The following is an 18934-nucleotide window of genomic DNA, read 5'->3' as shown; positions in this document are numbered from 1 at the left end:
ATACCTAAATGTATTTCAGATGTTATGAACCACTATCACAAATACTTTTGAGACAACGCATTGTATGTTATTGCAATTTGTTTCCTGTGTCGCTAGGCATCAGATGCGCTAGTATATGTTTTGTGCTACTCGGCTTATATTCAAACATGGGCAGTTAGCCACTGATATACAGTATGTTACACGTAAGAACATGTTACATCACTAAGTTGCTCATATAGATATTACATCAAAACTATATTTAACAAATTAAGGCTAACCAATGCAACGAATTCTTAATTCAATAACTTTACCCAATCTTTGTGGTTGAAATGATGCTGATGTTGTGCACATTTATACAGGCATGTGGTAAAATTGCATGCGGTATTCCTTGTTCGAGACCAGGACTACCTGTCTGTTTTATGAAAAGAGAGACAGGTAGTCCTTGTTTTGGTTAGGTAAAAACAAATATTGAATATGTTTGCTTTAGTCTGATGTGTAAGCTTATACAATGCTGTAGGTTTTGAGGAAGTCCTTAAAGGGGAAATCGTTGGGACTCCACGAGGTATTCGAGCTTATGAGACATCGAGCGCCTTTAATCCATCAATAATCAAGAGCACAACTATACTCCAAGGTCGGTTGACTAACACTTGGGAATACTGTGAGCTATGTTCTAGCTGTGGGCTAGGTGCAAGAAGTAGGAGGTGGTATCAATAACAGAATGCTTTAATAAGGGTTGCTATCCAAGTCACTGTCTGCAGCCTGAGTCTGAAATGACATTGGTGAATTGTTAGTCACGCATGTGTTTGTAGATTGCATGAACTCTACTTGTTTAGTCCTCATAACTGGCGTGTCTTTTTTCATGATTTTCCTAGTTGTAAACATTTCAATTATTTTCAGCTTCACCCTCACGGCTGTCTCCAAAGAAGAAAATCTTGAAAACTATATGCAATCGGTGTGGTACTTGTGAGTCATGCGAAAGCAGGCAACGTCATCATAGGCTGTCTCATTCTTCACCAGTTGATTTAGAAAGTCCAGATATTTCAGGTTGTGATTGGTGACTATTAAACAGCATGAATTTTTGTGAAATTTTGTGTACTTTGCAATCTCTCATACGATCCTCAATGCTTGACGCACTAGTTTTATCTAATCAAAAATTATTTGTTTTATTTATTTAAGGGAGTTACTCCCTTATTTTGTTGACAATTATGTGTTAGAGGCTGTCTTGGGGATTCTCAAATGCTTCTTTTAGAGAGAAGTAAAGGAGGCCAATCAGATGTGACCTCACCTTTCAAGCCAGAATTCCTTACTACTGGATGTAAACAGGTACTTCCCGGACTGACATTTCTCAATGTTGCAAGTTACTGAAAATGATATTGGTCATATCACAGATCGTGTGGACCTCGCTGGTACAATGGGGAAAAATATTATCTGTGCTGTATATACTACTAGCCATTGATATTGCTGTAGATACTACTAGCTATGTAGATATTGATATTGTTGTAAATACTACTAGCTATGTAGATATTTATACTGCTGTAGATACTACTAGCTATGTAGATATTGATATTGCTGTAGACACTACTAGCTATGTAGATATTGATGCTGCTGTAGATACTACTAGCTATGTAGATATTGATACTGCTGCAGATACTACTAGCTATGTAGATATTGATACTGCTGTAGATACTACTAGCTATGTAGATATTGATATTGTTGTAAATACTACTAGCTATGTAGATATTTATACTGCTGTAGATACTACTAGCTATGTAGATATTGATATTGTTGTAAATACTACTGGCTATGTAGATATTGATATTGCTGTAGATACTACTAGCTATGTAGATATTGATATTGCTGTAGATACTACTAGCTATGTAGATATTGATATTGTTGTAAATACTACTGGCTATGTAGATATTGATATTGCTATAGATACTACTAGCTATGTAGATATTGATATTGTTGTAAATACTACTGGCTATGTAGATATTTATACTGCTGTAGATACTACTAGCTATGTAGATATTGATACTGCTGTAGATACTACTAGCTATGTAGATATTGATGGGGCTGTAGATACTACTAGCTATGTAGATATTGATATTGCTGTAGATACTACTAGCTATGTAGATATTGATGATGCTGTAGATACCACTAGCTATGTTGATATTGATGCTGACATACACACAAACAAGTATAGATCCACTATTTCACATATTATGGTTACAATATATGTATATATAATATATATGTGTGGAATTATGAGCACAATAATAAGCCATTTTATGTTTAAGTGTTTTATAAATAACTAATTTTTTATTCATAAATTTTAAATCAAATTTTCTGATTATTGCCCATACACTTTCTTCCGAGTCAAAACAAGGCCTTTGTTAGAATTGCTTAATTTTCTGTGATTATGTTTAGAGACACTGTTACATACCATAGCGTTAACTTATTGCTACACATGATCAAGGTTCCTATGAGCTACAGTAGTAACATACTATAAGTGCATGTATTATTGGCAGAGTAAAATGTTTATATAATACGACTGCTGATTCTAGCTATTTGCATATTGCCTATCCTATGTTTCCATGTAGTTGATCGTATGACGATGTTGTTATGAATCATGCGGCCCTTTCCTCTTGGGTACATGCGTACATCGCACAGTTATCCTCTTTGCAGACATCTAAGGCAAAGCAAAATAAATGGGAGACAGTTAAAGCAATCACAGAGACAATCATTCAGGAAAAAGATATGCTTATTGAGAGGTAATCTATATACTTGGTTGCTGTATCAGCCTTCTGTTCACTACCATCATGATATATAGAAGGTATTGTACCAGCCATCTCTTTACTACTATCATTATATACAGAAGTAATTTATGCTACCAATCGAGAATATTTCTTCAAAGCAAAACTATTGACAATAAACCATCAGGGTTCTATGCGGCTGCTGATCTATTTTAGGAATAACTCTAAAAGCAGTATCTGGTATTTTTATGTCTATATGGCTGCAGGCAAAAACTTAAAAGGTTGCAACTGGAACAGCGTGTCAGTGATTTGGAAGAGAAACTTCGCAAGTCCACATTGGCTGCCACATCTAATGTAGAGTTTTCTTCTGTCCATGGAGACACAGTACAGCTTGCCAAAGAGGTATTATAAAACTTCATTTCATCATTATTGCTAATTTATTAGCAATAATGTGCGACTTTTGCCTGTGTACTTGTAATGTGCAAATAATGTACCTCCGAGGTACATTTTTTGAGGTAAGACTTTTTTTAAATCTTATTACACAAATTAAATGTTTTGTGTAATACTAATAATTGCAATTGTCAGTAAGTTGTATAGGAACTTATCCTCATGGTTAATTTCTTGTCAGAGGTGCAATACACTAGTGAACACTTATTCTATTTTATCCATGGACACCTTGGATATGGAAAGCTTCAACAGATGCCAAAATAATTAACAATAACATTTCATTAGCTTGCAACAACTGATCTTTGGCAGCCTATGGTTTTGCTCATCAGCAATCCTTATTAAGGCAAAACATAAATTATATTCTGAATCTACAGATCTAGTGAGATGAGATCCTGGGTTTGAGGCTACTTTTTGATCCCACCTACTGCTCATTTTTAGGACAAAACCCTTGCTTCACAACCTTCATCAGATTTAAGGCGCATCTCCGATCGCCGCCCTCAGTCATTCATATATAGATTTGTTATTTTTCCTTAACTGTTTGATCAGCACGGGTACTAGTGTCTTACTGTCATCTTCATTGTTCCGCAACCCCTTTAACAGCCGCATACGTTTCAGCTGAACTTTATGTTACCCAGTTAGTACTGTCCAATTTTTCTGTTTCCAATTTAACAGTCATAGCTGTGTCTATTGTCAGGGGAAGTCTGCTGAGCCCATATTCCGTTTAATCTTTCTCTTACTAGCACTATATTCCATCGGACTGGCTAAACATAAACGCATATGACAAAAAGCAAGATAATAGCAAACAATAGGAAATAGGCATTTAGCTATGGAATAGTAATAAGATTAGTAACAATAGGATTTGATTGAGTAATTAAATGGTATAGCAGCAAGGTGAATTCACAATAAGAAGACATGTACATATAATGCTTATGTGTGAGGATGAGAAAGCCAATGTTACAATAAAAATTACACGAAATGTTGCTATTCTGCAAAGGCTTGAACACTCAAAACAATATGCTTTATGGGACCCAATGCGGTTATGTTCAAGAGTGACACCAACATAAGCTGACTCTTCAACATGGATGACATCAAACTATGCAAAGAAGGAAAGGGACATGATTTGTTAATACACCTTACTCAGGTATATCGCAAGAACATGAGAATGACTTATGGTATTGTATAATGTAGGAGGCTTACCCTCAAAAAAGGCAGTACTGTGTCTAGTCCCATCAAACATATACAGTAGAAGGCTACAAGTACTTCGGAGATTATGCAAAGCAACATCAACCATGAAGCTCAAGTGCATCACAAAGTCATCTCAGATTACAAGAAATCTGTTCTGATGGTCCTGCGAAGTTAGCGCAATGTCAGGAACCAAGTTACAGCAATAAATGCCCATGTTCTGCCAGTAAAAAGTATCCAACAACCACAATATGGTGGACAGTGGAATCCATCAAGGAAACAAACAATAACTTGAAAGCTACTGACCATGCATGGAGCATTCCACTCGAAGTCTGATACTTCTAGACTATATCTTAATAGAGATGTCGGAGCAGGTGCTCAAAAGTGTGCAGCCGGCAGTAAAGGAAAAGCAGAGCATGAAAACCTATTCAACCTCCATGGTCACCATAGGCAGTTTACTAACTAAATTGCCCTTGATTGTGGTGACAATGAATCACTCACTGGTGATGAGGATTCTGACTGGCACACTAAACCTCTCCATTGTGCCTACCGCCAACAAGTATCTGAGGTATCTGAGGTAACATCCACTATACATAAATGCGACCCAACATAGGTAATGTAATAGCCAACACGTAGTCGCTAATCATGGTAGCACAGGAGTAAGTGATTCCAACTAGGCCCCTCCAAATACAGATCTATCACTCTAGAAATGATTCTAGATGCAGGCAGTGCAAAGATACACTAGAGACCATCCAACACATCATCAGTAGATGCAAGCAGCTAGTGGACAATGCATGCACTAAGGGGTATAATCGTGTGGCGCGTGTGGTGTACAGAAACCTATGCAATAAGTATGGCCTCAATAAGCCACAACCCTAGTGTGACGCCTAATATCTTCAATGGGAATGACGATATTAAGCTTCTCTGGGGCTTCTACATTCGAAGAGACAAGTACATTTTGGCAACCAATACAGATATGGTGGCAGGCAAGGAGAGCATGAGAGCTACTATAATAGATATAGCAGCTTCCAATGACTACAACCTAGTTCGCAAAAACTGAAATGTTAAAAAATATATTCAATTGAAGAAATTAAAAATCTGGCATATGCTAACAATTGTACATGTAATTCTAGTAGTCATTGGAGCATTGAGTGCAAAGACACCTACACATCAAATGTGGCTTTCCTAAATACTAGCAACAATCAATACAAATGAGTTGCAGAAAAGTGTTTTATTGGGAATGGCTAAGGTCTTGAGGCAAGTGCTCAAACTCCCAGATCTTTGGCAGGAAACCTAAAGTTGAGTAGACAATACTACTCATGTTGGTAAACAGGGATGAGGAACATTTTTTTATACTGCTGAAGTAAATCATTATCTAAAGGATTTGCTACTTACTCTTTTGGAGTTCAGTCTAATGAGAGAAAAGACTGCATCCTTAAAAGTGACGGTAGCTGCAAGCTAAGCACAAACTATTTTCTAAGCTCTGTTTGTGCGTGCGTGTACGGGTAGCTATGTGTGGGTGCGTGCGTGTGTGTGTGTGTATGGGTATCTATGTGTGTGTGTGTGTGTGCGTGCGTGCGTGCGTGTGTGTGTGCGTGAGAGCGCGCGTGCGTGTGTTACTATTCTCTAAGCTACAAACTATTCTCTTAACTCTGTGTGTGCGAGTGTGGGTCGCTGTGTGTGCATGCGTGTCTGGGGGTAGCTATGCGTATGCAATAGTGCGTGTGTTTGTAAGAGATACTATTACAAGATGTGTTTGATTAATTGGCCACCAATGTTTGTCATTTCAAGTTTTGGTTGCTTGCAACAGTTAATGATCATTGTCGTGTTGCTATGGATGTGTTTATTGTACGAAATCTATTATGGATACGTCATCACAGTTGTAATATATGCAAACACCTACAGGTATAATTAAATTATTTCCTACTTAATCTTAACAAAGATTGCGATAAATTAAAATGCCCACAATTCATTTCAACCAAGTCTGACACAAAAAGCTACCAACACCATTAAAATGTTGGTAGCTTCAGTCGTGAACTGGCTGATTGCTACCTAACTGGAGCATTATGGAATAGTCATTACTAAGAAGATAAAACAGTAAACAGAATGTCAAAAATCAGTAGTGCTATCCTTCAACTCTTTCCTGTCTAAATGTAACTTTGATCTGGTCTATCTTGTCTTGAACTTGGGACAGGTCACAGATGCATTTAATTGTTACTACCAATATGATTGGGACAGGTCACAGATGCATTTAATTATTACTACCAATATGGTTGGGACAGGTCACAGATGCATTTAATTATTACTACCAATATGATTGGGACAGGTCACAGATGCATTTAATTATTACTACCAATATGGTTGGGACAGGTCACAGATGCATTTAATTATTACTACCAATATGGTTGGGACAGGTCACAGATGCATTTAATTATTACTACCAATATGCAGTTTGTTACTTGATTATAACTTGCAGTGATTGATACTGTAGGCAGACATTAAATTGGGAGTTATCAAAACTTGTGTATACTCTTTAAATAAAAGAGAGTTAAGTAGATTATGTTCTCTCAATTTCTTTTCTCTAGGAGGAAGTCTACAGACGGATGACCTCTTCTGCAAATTATCTCTCTGATAGCAACTTATTATCCAAAGCCATCCTGGAAAAGTCACAACTGGAAAGACAGTTAGGGTTAGTCATGCCCTTAATGTTACAGGAATTCTAAAGGAAAATTAGTAAAATTTTGAAATTGATCTTTGTTCATTATGTAAGTTCTAGCAAAATGATATCATAGTTACCCGATAGCCAGTTTGGTAATTGTTAAGTATGCTGTAGAATGTCAACCTGCTGATGTCTAGCTTTGTGTAATGCATTTTGTTTGAAGTATTCAAATACTGTTTCATGTGGTTTTACTTGGGTGTTTGGTTGTTTCCACATATCTTTACTAGTTTGCTTGTTTATTTTCTTTGATTGTTGCTGATGTTCTTTTGTTACTATTGTTTGGTTAGCTTTTTGGTATGCAAACAGAATGCTAACAAATGTATGTAATTTTCATGATTCCTCTCACTTAGCGGTACACAGTTATTGTTGAACTATTTAAATTGTTTTGTCTAGGTTGCTAAAAGCAGTCGTTTTGTAAAAACTGGATATTTCTAGATGACACCATCATTACCATGGCATGCTTTCAAAAATAGAAAAAATTTATCTGGTTGAAACATATTTTGGAGATGAAATGTGGTTGATCCGCATGGTGCCAGGGCAAAGAGAATTATTATATACTTTTTAATTTTTTCCAATTAATGCCTAATCTTTGCTTTCCTTTGTTAATAATGTTTTTTTAATATAATTATATACATAATTTTTTTGAACCATCAGAAGTTACAATCAACTTTTCTGAATATCCTGATCGTTTTATTGGTCAATGATATGACAGCGATTGATTGATATTGACAGTGATTGATTGATATGACAGCGATTGATTGATATGACAGCGATTGATCATCTGCATGGAAATAATTGGCTACAAGCGAGAAGCTTGAGCTATCTAAAGTCAACTGCAGTACCCACGCATCATTCCTTCAAATCATTATACGATTTATATCTTGCATAAAAATCGCAAATCTCTGTGTAAGATGGCGAAATGCAGCAATGTGCAAACGGATACATGTACTTTATTTCTGCACAAGTCTCTATCTATACTGTTTGCTTTTAGCGAGTCGGAACACAAGATTGCAGAGTTGAAGTGTACTTTACTCACACAAAAGTCAGATTTTCAACAAAAACTTAATCATTACAAGAAAATGGTAAGTTTTCCTCGGATCACAACCCTGAATTTCATCATCCAATTTGTTTGTCAGCAAAATTTTATAACTTTCATCAAACGATTATATTTTAAATTTAAAGCCCATTAGCATCTCTAGATAGCATCTCTAGATAGCATCTCTAGATAGCATCTCTAGATAGCATCTCTAGATAGCATCTCTAGATAGCATCTCTAGATAGCATCTCTAGATAGCATCTCTAGATAGCATCTCTAGATAGCATCTCTAGATAGCATCTCTAGATAGCATCTCTAGATAGCATCTCTAGATAGCATCTCTAGATAGCATCTCTAGATAGCAACTCTAGATAGCATCTCTAGATAGCAACTCTAGATAGCATCTCTAGATAGCATCTCTAGATAGCATCTCTAGATAGCATCTCTAGATAGCATCTCTAGATAGCATCTCTAGATAGCATCTCTAGATAGCATCTCTAGATAGCATCTCTAGATAGCATCTCTAGATAGCATCTCTAGATAGCAACTCTAGATAGCATCTCTAGATAGCATCTCTAGATAGCAAAGTTTGTCATTCAAGTTCGTTAGTAAGTAGCTGCATTGTATTTCAATATGGCTGTTAACAGATTACATGCCCTCGGGTTATGATGTCTCTGTTATATGGTTTTTTTGCCTTAAAAAGTGGAAGTCCTCGCCATACTAATACTATTTCGCCATACGAATTCAACAAAAAATAGCTTGAGATTCAAATTTGGCTGTTGGTGTGCGTATTACATCGAAATAACAAAGATGCCAGTATTCTGTTTGCCGAAAACCTTCTCACAACGCCTGAAAGAGATGTGATGAGCGATTTCTCTCAGTTCGGCATTCTTTGTGTGAAAAGTAGCATGTAATATTTCCCTTCAAAACTAGCAGCCAAGTTTGAGTTGCGATTCCTTCAAACAAAGGGTCAGGGATCAGACAACTTTCCTTAATTTGTTACCAAAAATCGACTTCATTACGGGAACAGCATCGTTCGGGCTTTCTTGTCCAATTATGTTGAAAAATGTTTTCATGAGGTTGGCTAAATGTTATACAAAGTCACCCTCAGGATACGATTTTATTCCGTTCCAGGACTGGCGTCATATGGTGAAAAAAATCATATGGTGGCGTATAGAAACCATAGTAATTATATAATGCAAACATCTCTGGTACAAATCATCAAAATTTTATACAAGTACTGTACATATTAAAAATTAGTAACAAAATAGTATGTTAACTTTAGTAACTATAGTTACTTACAGTAACTTAAGTGTATTTAGTGAAATTATAGTTTATGACCTGCAATAAAATGTAACATTACAATATACTGCGAGCGGTACATACCGTAGGGAGTTCTTATTTTTGAGACACACGTATAACATAAGCATTGAATCTAACTTAAATGAATTTAGCTTGCTAAACACATACTTAAACCTTTAGTATGTATTTTACAAAACTAAACTTCAACTTTGTCATCGGCTAATATTTTATTACCTGTTTTTGGTTTCATTTCCACTATAACTAATAACTTATAACGCTAAACTGAGCGAGCAAGCGTCATTCATGAAAGTTATAAATGTGGTAGTAAACTGCAACTTAAATTTGAAGTAGTTTAAATCTGTAATGTATTCAATATTTAGCTGTTAGCTGTAAGAGTAAACTCTAATCTGGCTCTTCTTCAGAAAGTAAAATTCAACTATTCAATAGCAAAATGGTTACAATTCGCGTCTGTTGATTTAAATTACATTTTTCTAATGCGAAAAGAGCGTGTAGAACTCCTAAATTAACAATTTCACCAAACTACCCGACTAACAGTTTTATATTCCTAGAACATTACAGGGATGTTCCGAAAAATCCCCAAAATGTTTCATTGCAACGTTATCACAAGATAATGTGTAGACACCTTTTGACGTTCCAGCATTGTGGGAAATGTTCCACACAGAACACATGTGCAACGGTCACCAAATGATCTCGCGCAAAAATCCTGCAACATTGGGAGAATGTTACGTAATATTCCACAAACATTCCTTTCATCGTGTAGCCTCATAGATATTAGCTAACATCTCAGGAACGCTACATGCAGAACATTAGTAGCATGTAAAAGTGTAGACACTTTCAAACATTCTAATAACGTTTTACAGAATGTTCCTCTAACGCATTGAGTACAACGTTACTTTCATGGACCGAGATTAGCCTTCTAACAACTTTACTTCAACAAGCTATACTGTTGGTAAATGCACAAATGATATAATAGTAAAAAAATGTGTATGACCTAATCAAACTATAGCTGTAAAAATTGCTTGTGAAGTGTATAATACGATCATATGCTATAACAAATGCACTCTAATTACTTGTGAAGTGTGTAATACGATCATATGCTATAACAAATGCACTCTAATTACTTGTGAAGTATATAATACGATCATATGCTATAACAAATGTACTCTAATTACTTGTGAAGTATATAATATGATCATATGCTATAACAAATGCACTCTAATTGCTTGTGAAGTGTATAATACGATCATATGCTATAACAAATGTACTCTAATTGCTTTTGAAGTGTATAATACGATCATATGCTATAACAAATGCACTCTAATTACTTGTGACGTGTATAATACGATCATATGCTATAACAAATGCACTCTAATTACTTGTGAAGTGTATAATACGATCATATGCTATAACAAATGCTCTCTAATTGCTTGTGAAGTGTGTAATACGATCATATGCTATAACAAATGCACTCTAATTGCTTGTGAAGTGTATAATACGTTCATATGCTATAACAAATGTACTCTAATTACTTGTGACGTGTATAATACGATCATATGCTATAACAAATGCACTCTAATTACTTGTGAAGTGTATAATACGATCATATGCTATAAAAAATGCTCTCTATTTGCTTGTGAAGTGTGTAATACGATCATATGCTATAACAAATGCACTCTAATTGCTTGTGAAGTGTATAATACGATCATGTGCTATAACAAATGCACTCTAATTGCTTGTGAAGTGTATAATACGATCATATGCTATAACAAATGCACTCTAATTACTTGTGAAGTGTATAATATGATCATATGCTATAACAAATGCACTCTAATTACTTGTGAAGTATATAATACGATCATATGCTATAACAAATGTAATCTAATTACTTATGAAGTGTGTAATACGATCATATGCTATAACAAATGTACTCTAATTACTTGTGAAGTGTATAATACGATCATATGCTATAACAAATGCTCTCTAATTGCTTGTGAAGTATATAATACGATCATATGCTATAACAAATGCTCTCTAATTGCTTGTGAAGCATATAATACGATCATATGCTATAACAAATGTACTCTAATGCCAAATCCGTTCTAACGCAACCTATTCATTTGATATTCATATTTGTCATTAAGTGCGAAAATTGAAATTTGTGATGGCCTTTATTTTTCTTTACATAATCATCTAAAGTTGACATAATATGTCTATATTATTTTACTTGCTTCTATACTTTAATAAGTAAATAATATTCTTAATTTGCTTCATTTTATCTCATTTTAATAGTTTTTCATTATCTAAGGGCAACAACTTCAAAAAAAATAGATCATACGTTTTTGGCAAAAGTAGTAAAACTAAAGTTAATTTATTTCTTAAAGATTTGTTGCCAGTGTATTAATTAAGCTATCGGGAAAAGTTCTAAAAGACCCGAACTAGTAGGAGTAAAGTGTTACAATGAAAATGTTATTAATTGAGATTATAAGAGAAACATTGTTGTAACATTCGATTGAGAGTAGAAATGATGTTGCACCATAATGTTCTCTTTACATTGTAAATGAACGTTGTACAGATGTCTACATCCATATAACATTGAATTTTTTCAAACATTAAAAAATAACTTTCCTGTAACCTTACCGGGACATTCAGTTGAAGGTGAAAATTATGTTGCACCATAATGTTGCCTTTGCAGAGCAAGTCAATGTTATATGGATGTTTACAATGCAACATTCCAAAGTAAATTTTCTGCAACATAGCTGAGGCATCCATTTGAAGTTCAAAAGGATGTCGCACCATAGCGTTCCCTTTAAATTGTTAGTCAATGTTATATGGATGTTCACATTCTAACATTTCGAAATAACTTTTTTGTAACAATGACGGACATTCATTTGGAGGTAAAAATGATGTTGTACCATAACATTCCAGTTACATTGCATGTCAATGTTATATGAACGTGTATGCTTATACATTCCAAAGTAACCTTCATGGAACATTGCTGGGACATTCAATAACAACGTTCTATAACAACGTTATGATAACGTTAGCAAAGTTTATTCTTGTAACATACTATAGAATGTTACAATAATATTATTGCCAAAAATTTTGCAAAATATTCCTGTGACATTGATCTAACATAATACAATAATGATCACCAGATAATGTTTGTAGAACATTATAAAAACATTTGCTTGGAACATTATTTTACGCGGAGCGTTTTGGAAGGTCACAGTAATGTCGTAGTTGGTTGGGTATGTGATGCTTGCTTAGTTCAGCAAGATTAATTTCTGTTGAAAGACTTATCACATACTTATAGATGCAGCTGGGTAAGGAACAAGAACAAGCACTGGAGACTAAGAACAACTTAATGCTAACAGAAGGTGTGACTTTGTTTATTTTCTTCCTGTCCGTTTAATGTTTTGTATTCCAATTGTTCTCTTCTCTGATTCAGTCATTCTTTTTTTTCTCAATAGTCTTTTTTGGATTCATTTTTTTCTCTTAGTTTTGTGTTGCTAAAGAAAGATGAGAAGAAAACATGATTGAAATAGCTTCCAACTCTGTTATAACATCTCTTTCTCTCAATGCTGTCCAGAACTCTAATCATTCTGTTTTTACATGATCCGTTCTCTGATCTACTCTCTTGCTGTTTTCGTCGTGTATTTTATTTTGTCTAAACGCGATGTTTACACTTTTATAAATCTAGTGAAGCTTTTAGGCTGTTAACCTACATATTTCCATAGGAGCTTGCACGAACAAAGAGTTAACCAGATTGAAGCTCTATTTGGCTGACTTACCTACCAAGGAAGAGTACAATGATCTCTCTTATAAACTAACCCAGATGGAAAATGACTTAAGCGCTAGCAAGGAGCATATTGAAGGATTGGTAGATGAACGTAGTCACATGCAAGAGTGAGTTGCAGTTGGCTGCCTTAGCTTGCATTAAAAGTTTGGTTTTATTGCTTAGGTTTCATTACAGAGATTTTAGACAGCAATCTAGTGATTTCAGGTAGTATTACAGTAATTTTAGGTAGTATTACAGTAATTTTAGGTAGTATTACAGTGATTTTAGGTAGTAGTATTACAGTGATTTTAGGTAGTATTACAGTGATTTTAGGTAGTATTACAGTGATTTTAGGTAGTATTACAGTGATTTTAGGTAGTATTACAGTGATTTTAGGTAGCATAACAGTGATTTTAGGTAGTATTACAATGATTTTAGGTAGCATAACAGTGATTTTAAGTAGTATTACAGTGATTTTAGGTAGAATTACAGTGATTTTAGGTAGTATTACAGTGATTTTAGGTAGTATTACAGTGATTTTAAGTAGTATTACAGTGATTTTAGGTAGTATTACAGTGATTTTAGGTAGTATTACAGTGATTTTAGGTAGTATTACAGTAATTTTAGGTAGTATTACAGTGATTTTAGGTAGTATTATAGTGATTTGAGGTAGTATTACAGTGATTTTAGGTAGTATTATAGTGATTTTAGGTAGTATTACAGTGATTTTTGGTAGCGTTACAGTGATTTTAGGTAGCATTGCAGAGATTTCAGGCAGTATTACAGTGATTTTTGGTAGCTTTACAGTGATTTTAGGTAGCATAACAGTGATTTTAGTTATAATTACAGTGATTTTTGGTAGCATTAAAGTTTAGAGAGTGTTACAGTGTTTTTTTGTGAGCAGAGAGTGTCGCAAACTGACAAACGATCTTGGAGAAAGCAACGATCAGGTTGTGCAGTTACTTGGACAAGTGTCTCTTCTGCAAAAAGAGGTAAGCATCTGTCTGTATTTGTAAATAGGATTGTTAACAGAGAGTGGAGGAGAATGAGGAGAGAGAAGGGTGAGAATGACACGAGAGAGAGAGGGAGATTGAGAGACAGACGTCGAAAGTACTTGTCATTCTCCATGCTGCGTATTTGGGAAAGCTACCAATGATAAATTGTTTGTAACAGCTAAGCATTTGGGAAGAGAAAGAGATGTTAAGGGATACTACAAGCTCTGATGACATTGTGGTACTAAAAGAACAACAAATAGAGCTTCACAGGGATTATGAGAAATATAAGCAGGTTAGTCTTAAGCTTAGACCTCGTTACAAGGTTGATTGTTTTATACTTACATTCCAGTGATGGTAGTAAACCAATATTACGTCTTTTACTATTACAGCATTTTAAACCAAAACAGCTTCCCAAACCAAAACAGCTTCCCAAACCAATACAGCATCCTAAACCAATACAACGTCTTAAACCAATACAGCATCTTGCACCAATACAGCACCGTAAACCAATACAGCATTGTAAACCAATACAGCATCTTGCACCGATACAGCATCGTAAACCAATACAGCGTGTTAAACCATTACAGATGGTCATAATGATGCAAAACTGAACAACTCTCCCATGATTATCCGGTTTCAATGGTCAAGTTTCCTTTCTTGATACACAGTTCACACGAGCTCTAACCAAGAAAGCCTCCTTGATAGTAATAAATGTTGTTGCATATGTTGCCCTTCGATTGCTTGCATCATTTCACTGGTTAAAAATACATTCAGACCTTCGCATACAGATTTACTGCATTCTAAAACTTGCTTGAAATGTTAAGATGGTCGTAAAATGGATCAAATGTTCCCATAAGGTTATAGTGTACCATAAAACCTCTAATTGAACGTCATGGCGCTCCATTTTTCAACCCTTCACCCATCGTGGCCGTTAATTACAGGTGGCATTCAATTAGAGGTAATTCTATTATTAATTTATCCCTGAATTCATAAAACCATTGACAACTGGTCTCGTCTGTAGATCCTCTGTTAAAAAGGTCATATTCTAAACTGGTCTAGTGTGTAGCTTCTTTGTTAAAAAGGTCATCTTCTAAATTGGTCTAGTGTGTAGCTCCTTTGTTTGGAAGGCCATATTCCAAACTGGTCTAGTTTGTAGGTTCTTTTTTAGAAAGGTCATATTGTAAACTGGCCTAGTTTGTGGCGTCATTGTTACAAAGGCCATATCCTAAACTGGTCTAGTTTGCAGCTCCTTTGTTAAAAAGGCCATATTCTAAACTTGTCTAGTGTGTAGATCCCTTGTTAAAAAGGCCATATTCTAAACTGGTCTAGTTTGTAGATCCTTTGTTAAAAAACTCATATTTTAAACTGGTCTAGTTTGTAGCTTCAAGTTGTTAAAAAGACCATATCCTAAACTGGTCTCTTATTACTGTTTGATTGATTATTGCTTAAAATTTTTATCATTACTGCTTTTAAAGAAATATGGCGTGTTGACCAGTTTTGAAAGCTTTAGTTTGTCAAGCAATGTTGTATATAGCCATTCATAGCATTTCTACAACTATGTTATTTGAACATGTATTAAAAGCTAGCCGAGGTGAGACACCAAGAGCTCGCAACTCTTCGTAAAGATTGTGAGGAACAGATAGGTGAGCTGACGAGGCAGCTGGAGCATGCTGAGATGCTGGTTGATGCTGCACGACACGAGTGTTCGGACAAAGATGCTGACATGCAGACTTTATCTGGCAGTTTGAAGCAGGTAATTTTCCATCTTTCTCTGTTCACATAGAAGTATTACTAGTCTTCTACTACATACTGTATATAAACGGCAAAAAGTCTGTCTGTATATTTGTGTGTGTGCGTGTTTGTCCACCTTATAGAGTAGTCTTTCCTTTTCCCGATGCGATTGTACGAAGCGAACTGAATTAATATGAGCACCGTACTTTTTGACTATTAGCCGCTACTTTTTTCTGATGGTTTGGGCCATGCGGCTTATATAAGGGTGCGGCTGTTCTGTAGTTTTTTTCTTTCATCGCTAGGGCGCACTGACTGGAATCTCCGGTTAGTGCGCCTCTATACATAACCTATTCATCGTGTTCCGTTTTCACACAAAAATGACGTAATAATTACAACTCTATGAATTTTTTTTAGCTTTATGACGAGCCATGCTTTTTTGTCCTCCACGTATTAGGGCTAATTTGTATTCGACAAAATGATACCGACAATAGACTCTCTCGATATTAGAATCTAGCGATTAAATTCTATCAACTCTATTAAACGCGATGCCTTTTTTGCTTTTTTGTGAACCTCTATTTCTGGCTTTTTTTAAGGTTCAATTGCTAAATCCCAGTAAAGGTTAATACTTTTCACGCGAACAATTGTATTATCTCGAGTAGGAATAGCCTCTAGAATCTAGATTTTCTCACCTTTGAGCAGACAAAGACGCTACAATATCTCATTTTTACATATCGTCGTACCAGTATCGTCGTATTCAGAGTTTTGATGGATAGCTGTTGGTGGAACAGTAACTTTTTTATACTCTCACTTCTATGCAAGAATTGTTATTATTAATTCAACATATTCAGAATTTTTATTTTGTTTTCTCAGTTCGTATTAATTGTATCATTACCGAATCATCTTTTATTGTAATCATACCAAAACAGACTCAATTTAGCTATTACTTGCTAATTATTTCACTTTTACATCTAAACCCTTTTAAAACGATTTCGTTTTATTTTTTTTTAATTTAATCGGCCTGCACGAAGCATGAAGTTTAAAAGTTGTTTGACAACGTTTGAGAACCTTTACAGTTATTTTTAGGTAGAATAGCAAACATTGTTATATGTTAAATACAAATCAATTTTCTGTCCACAGACTTTTTTATTACCCGGGCAACGCCGGGTCGTACAGCTAGGTGTATTAGCTTACACATCTTTCTTTCTAAACCTAACCAATTAGTAATTCGTAATTAATTTCACATTTTGCTACAAACATTTGTAAGATTACTGCAAGATTTATTGTCTAAGATTACAAGTATCAGTTATTCCTCACTCTTATATTTACATACATTTACATACTTTGAGAAATATGTATATTGATATATAAATTTACATTCTCTTATTACATTTATAAACTTCTTATAACTTTGAAGTTTATAATATAAGTTTTTAAAGTTTGTTTCATCGCGGTTATTATTTCAACTTGCATTCTTTTAAAGTAAATTCTTTTGAGTATCGTGTTTGAACTTTAAACCATAACTGTCACGTACAACTTTTATCTTTGTTACTAAGTAAATCAGACATGCTGACTTCGATTTTGTACTCAAAATAAAGATTAGTCCACTAACTTTCAGAGTAATGAAGGCTTTTTTACAGCGTTTTAATATCGGTCTCGAAAACAATACGACCGGCACAACAAGCTCCGCCCAAAAATACGTGACGTAACCTAGCTTTTTAGGAACAGAAGTACGTGACAGTTATGGTTTAAACATTATTCATTTTCCTATCATTTTTATTATTACTTGATTAGTTTCCAATCTTTATTATTAAGATTATTTTTTCATTCAACCATTTTTGGCAGACATTGTTCTAATATATTTTCAACTACAAAATACTACCATATTCTGTCATATTTTTAGTATTGCCGTATTCAAAGTTGTGATGGATAGCTTCTGGTGGAACAGTAACCTTTTTATACCCACACACTTTTATGCAAGAATTGTTAAATTATTAATTCAACATATTCAGGAATTTTATTTTGTTTTCTCAGTTTGCATTAATTGTATCATTACCGTATCATCTTTTATTGTAATTGTAGCAAAACCGACTTAATTTAGCTATTACTTGCTAATTATTTCACATTTACATCTAATCCCTTTTACAATTGTTTTATTTTTTTAATTTATCTGACCGTCACAAAACATTTTCCTCGTGATATTAAGTTTAAAAGTCACAGTTGTTTGACAAAGTTTGAAAAACTTTACTGTTGTTTTTATTTTCTCTCAAATTATTTCAACTACACAAAACACTTTTTTCATGATATGTAGTTTGAAAGTTAGAATGGCAAATTTTGTTAAATATATGTTAAATACGAAGAAAATGTTCTGTGCAAAGACTTTTTATTACCCGGGCAACGCCCGGGTACAAGTACAGCTTGTGGTGTAAAATAGCAGGTACAAGCTTAGCAAGTACAGCTTATGGTGTAAAATGTTGAAAAAATACTTTACCAAAGTTGTTTTCTCGCCTTGGTGCGGATTAAAATTTACATTATTTTATTTTAATGAGAAAAATTGTTTCGGATCTCAAACAACTCGGTTTTCGAACTACCTTCTGGAACTGATAATGTTCAAGAACCGAGGTTCCACTGTCTGTTATTAAAAGATATAGGCCGCTGAAGTTATGAAATTTTATATTTACATTGTTTGACGGCCTTTACAGTTGTTTTATTTATTTTTAAATCAGTTGTCCTGCACAAAACTTTTTTCTCATGATATGAAGTTTGAAAGTTATAGTTGTTTGAAAAAGTTTGAAAAGCTTTACAGTTGTTTTATTTTCTCTCCTAATTTATTTCAACTACAGAAAACATTTCTCTCATGATATGTAGTTTGAAAGTTAAAATGGCAAATGTTGTTATATGTTAAATACAAATCAATTTTCTGTCCAAAGACTTTTTTTATTACCCGGGCAATGCCGGGTCACAGCTAGTTATTGTCTAAATACAAGTTACGTT

The 18934-nt window shown here is 34.5% G+C and overlaps 1 protein-coding gene across 1 annotated transcript in view; it reads left to right on the top strand.

Annotated features, from left to right (window-relative positions):
* LOC137404375 (centrosomal protein of 85 kDa-like) overlaps nucleotides 1–18934 on the top strand; it is a 30328-nt gene that overhangs the window by 9187 nt on the left and 2207 nt on the right. The window contains exons 2-13 of the mRNA XM_068090570.1: nucleotides 497–610; nucleotides 877–1023; nucleotides 1229–1302; nucleotides 2665–2750; nucleotides 2999–3134; nucleotides 6947–7050; nucleotides 8072–8162; nucleotides 12753–12816; nucleotides 13177–13345; nucleotides 14122–14209; nucleotides 14391–14504; nucleotides 15795–15965. Coding sequence (XP_067946671.1) covers nucleotides 497–610; nucleotides 877–1023; nucleotides 1229–1302; nucleotides 2665–2750; nucleotides 2999–3134; nucleotides 6947–7050; nucleotides 8072–8162; nucleotides 12753–12816; nucleotides 13177–13345; nucleotides 14122–14209; nucleotides 14391–14504; nucleotides 15795–15965 — 1358 coding nt within the window. The remainder of the gene's footprint in view (nucleotides 1–496; nucleotides 611–876; nucleotides 1024–1228; nucleotides 1303–2664; nucleotides 2751–2998; nucleotides 3135–6946; nucleotides 7051–8071; nucleotides 8163–12752; nucleotides 12817–13176; nucleotides 13346–14121; nucleotides 14210–14390; nucleotides 14505–15794; nucleotides 15966–18934) is intronic.

The sequence above is a fragment of the Watersipora subatra genome, chromosome 9 (genome assembly GCF_963576615.1).
Source record: "Watersipora subatra chromosome 9, tzWatSuba1.1, whole genome shotgun sequence".
Taxonomy (NCBI): Eukaryota; Metazoa; Bryozoa; class Gymnolaemata; order Cheilostomatida; family Watersiporidae; genus Watersipora; species Watersipora subatra.
The sequence above is the reverse complement of the archived record's forward strand: the minus strand, read 5'-3'. Positions and strand labels throughout refer to the sequence as shown.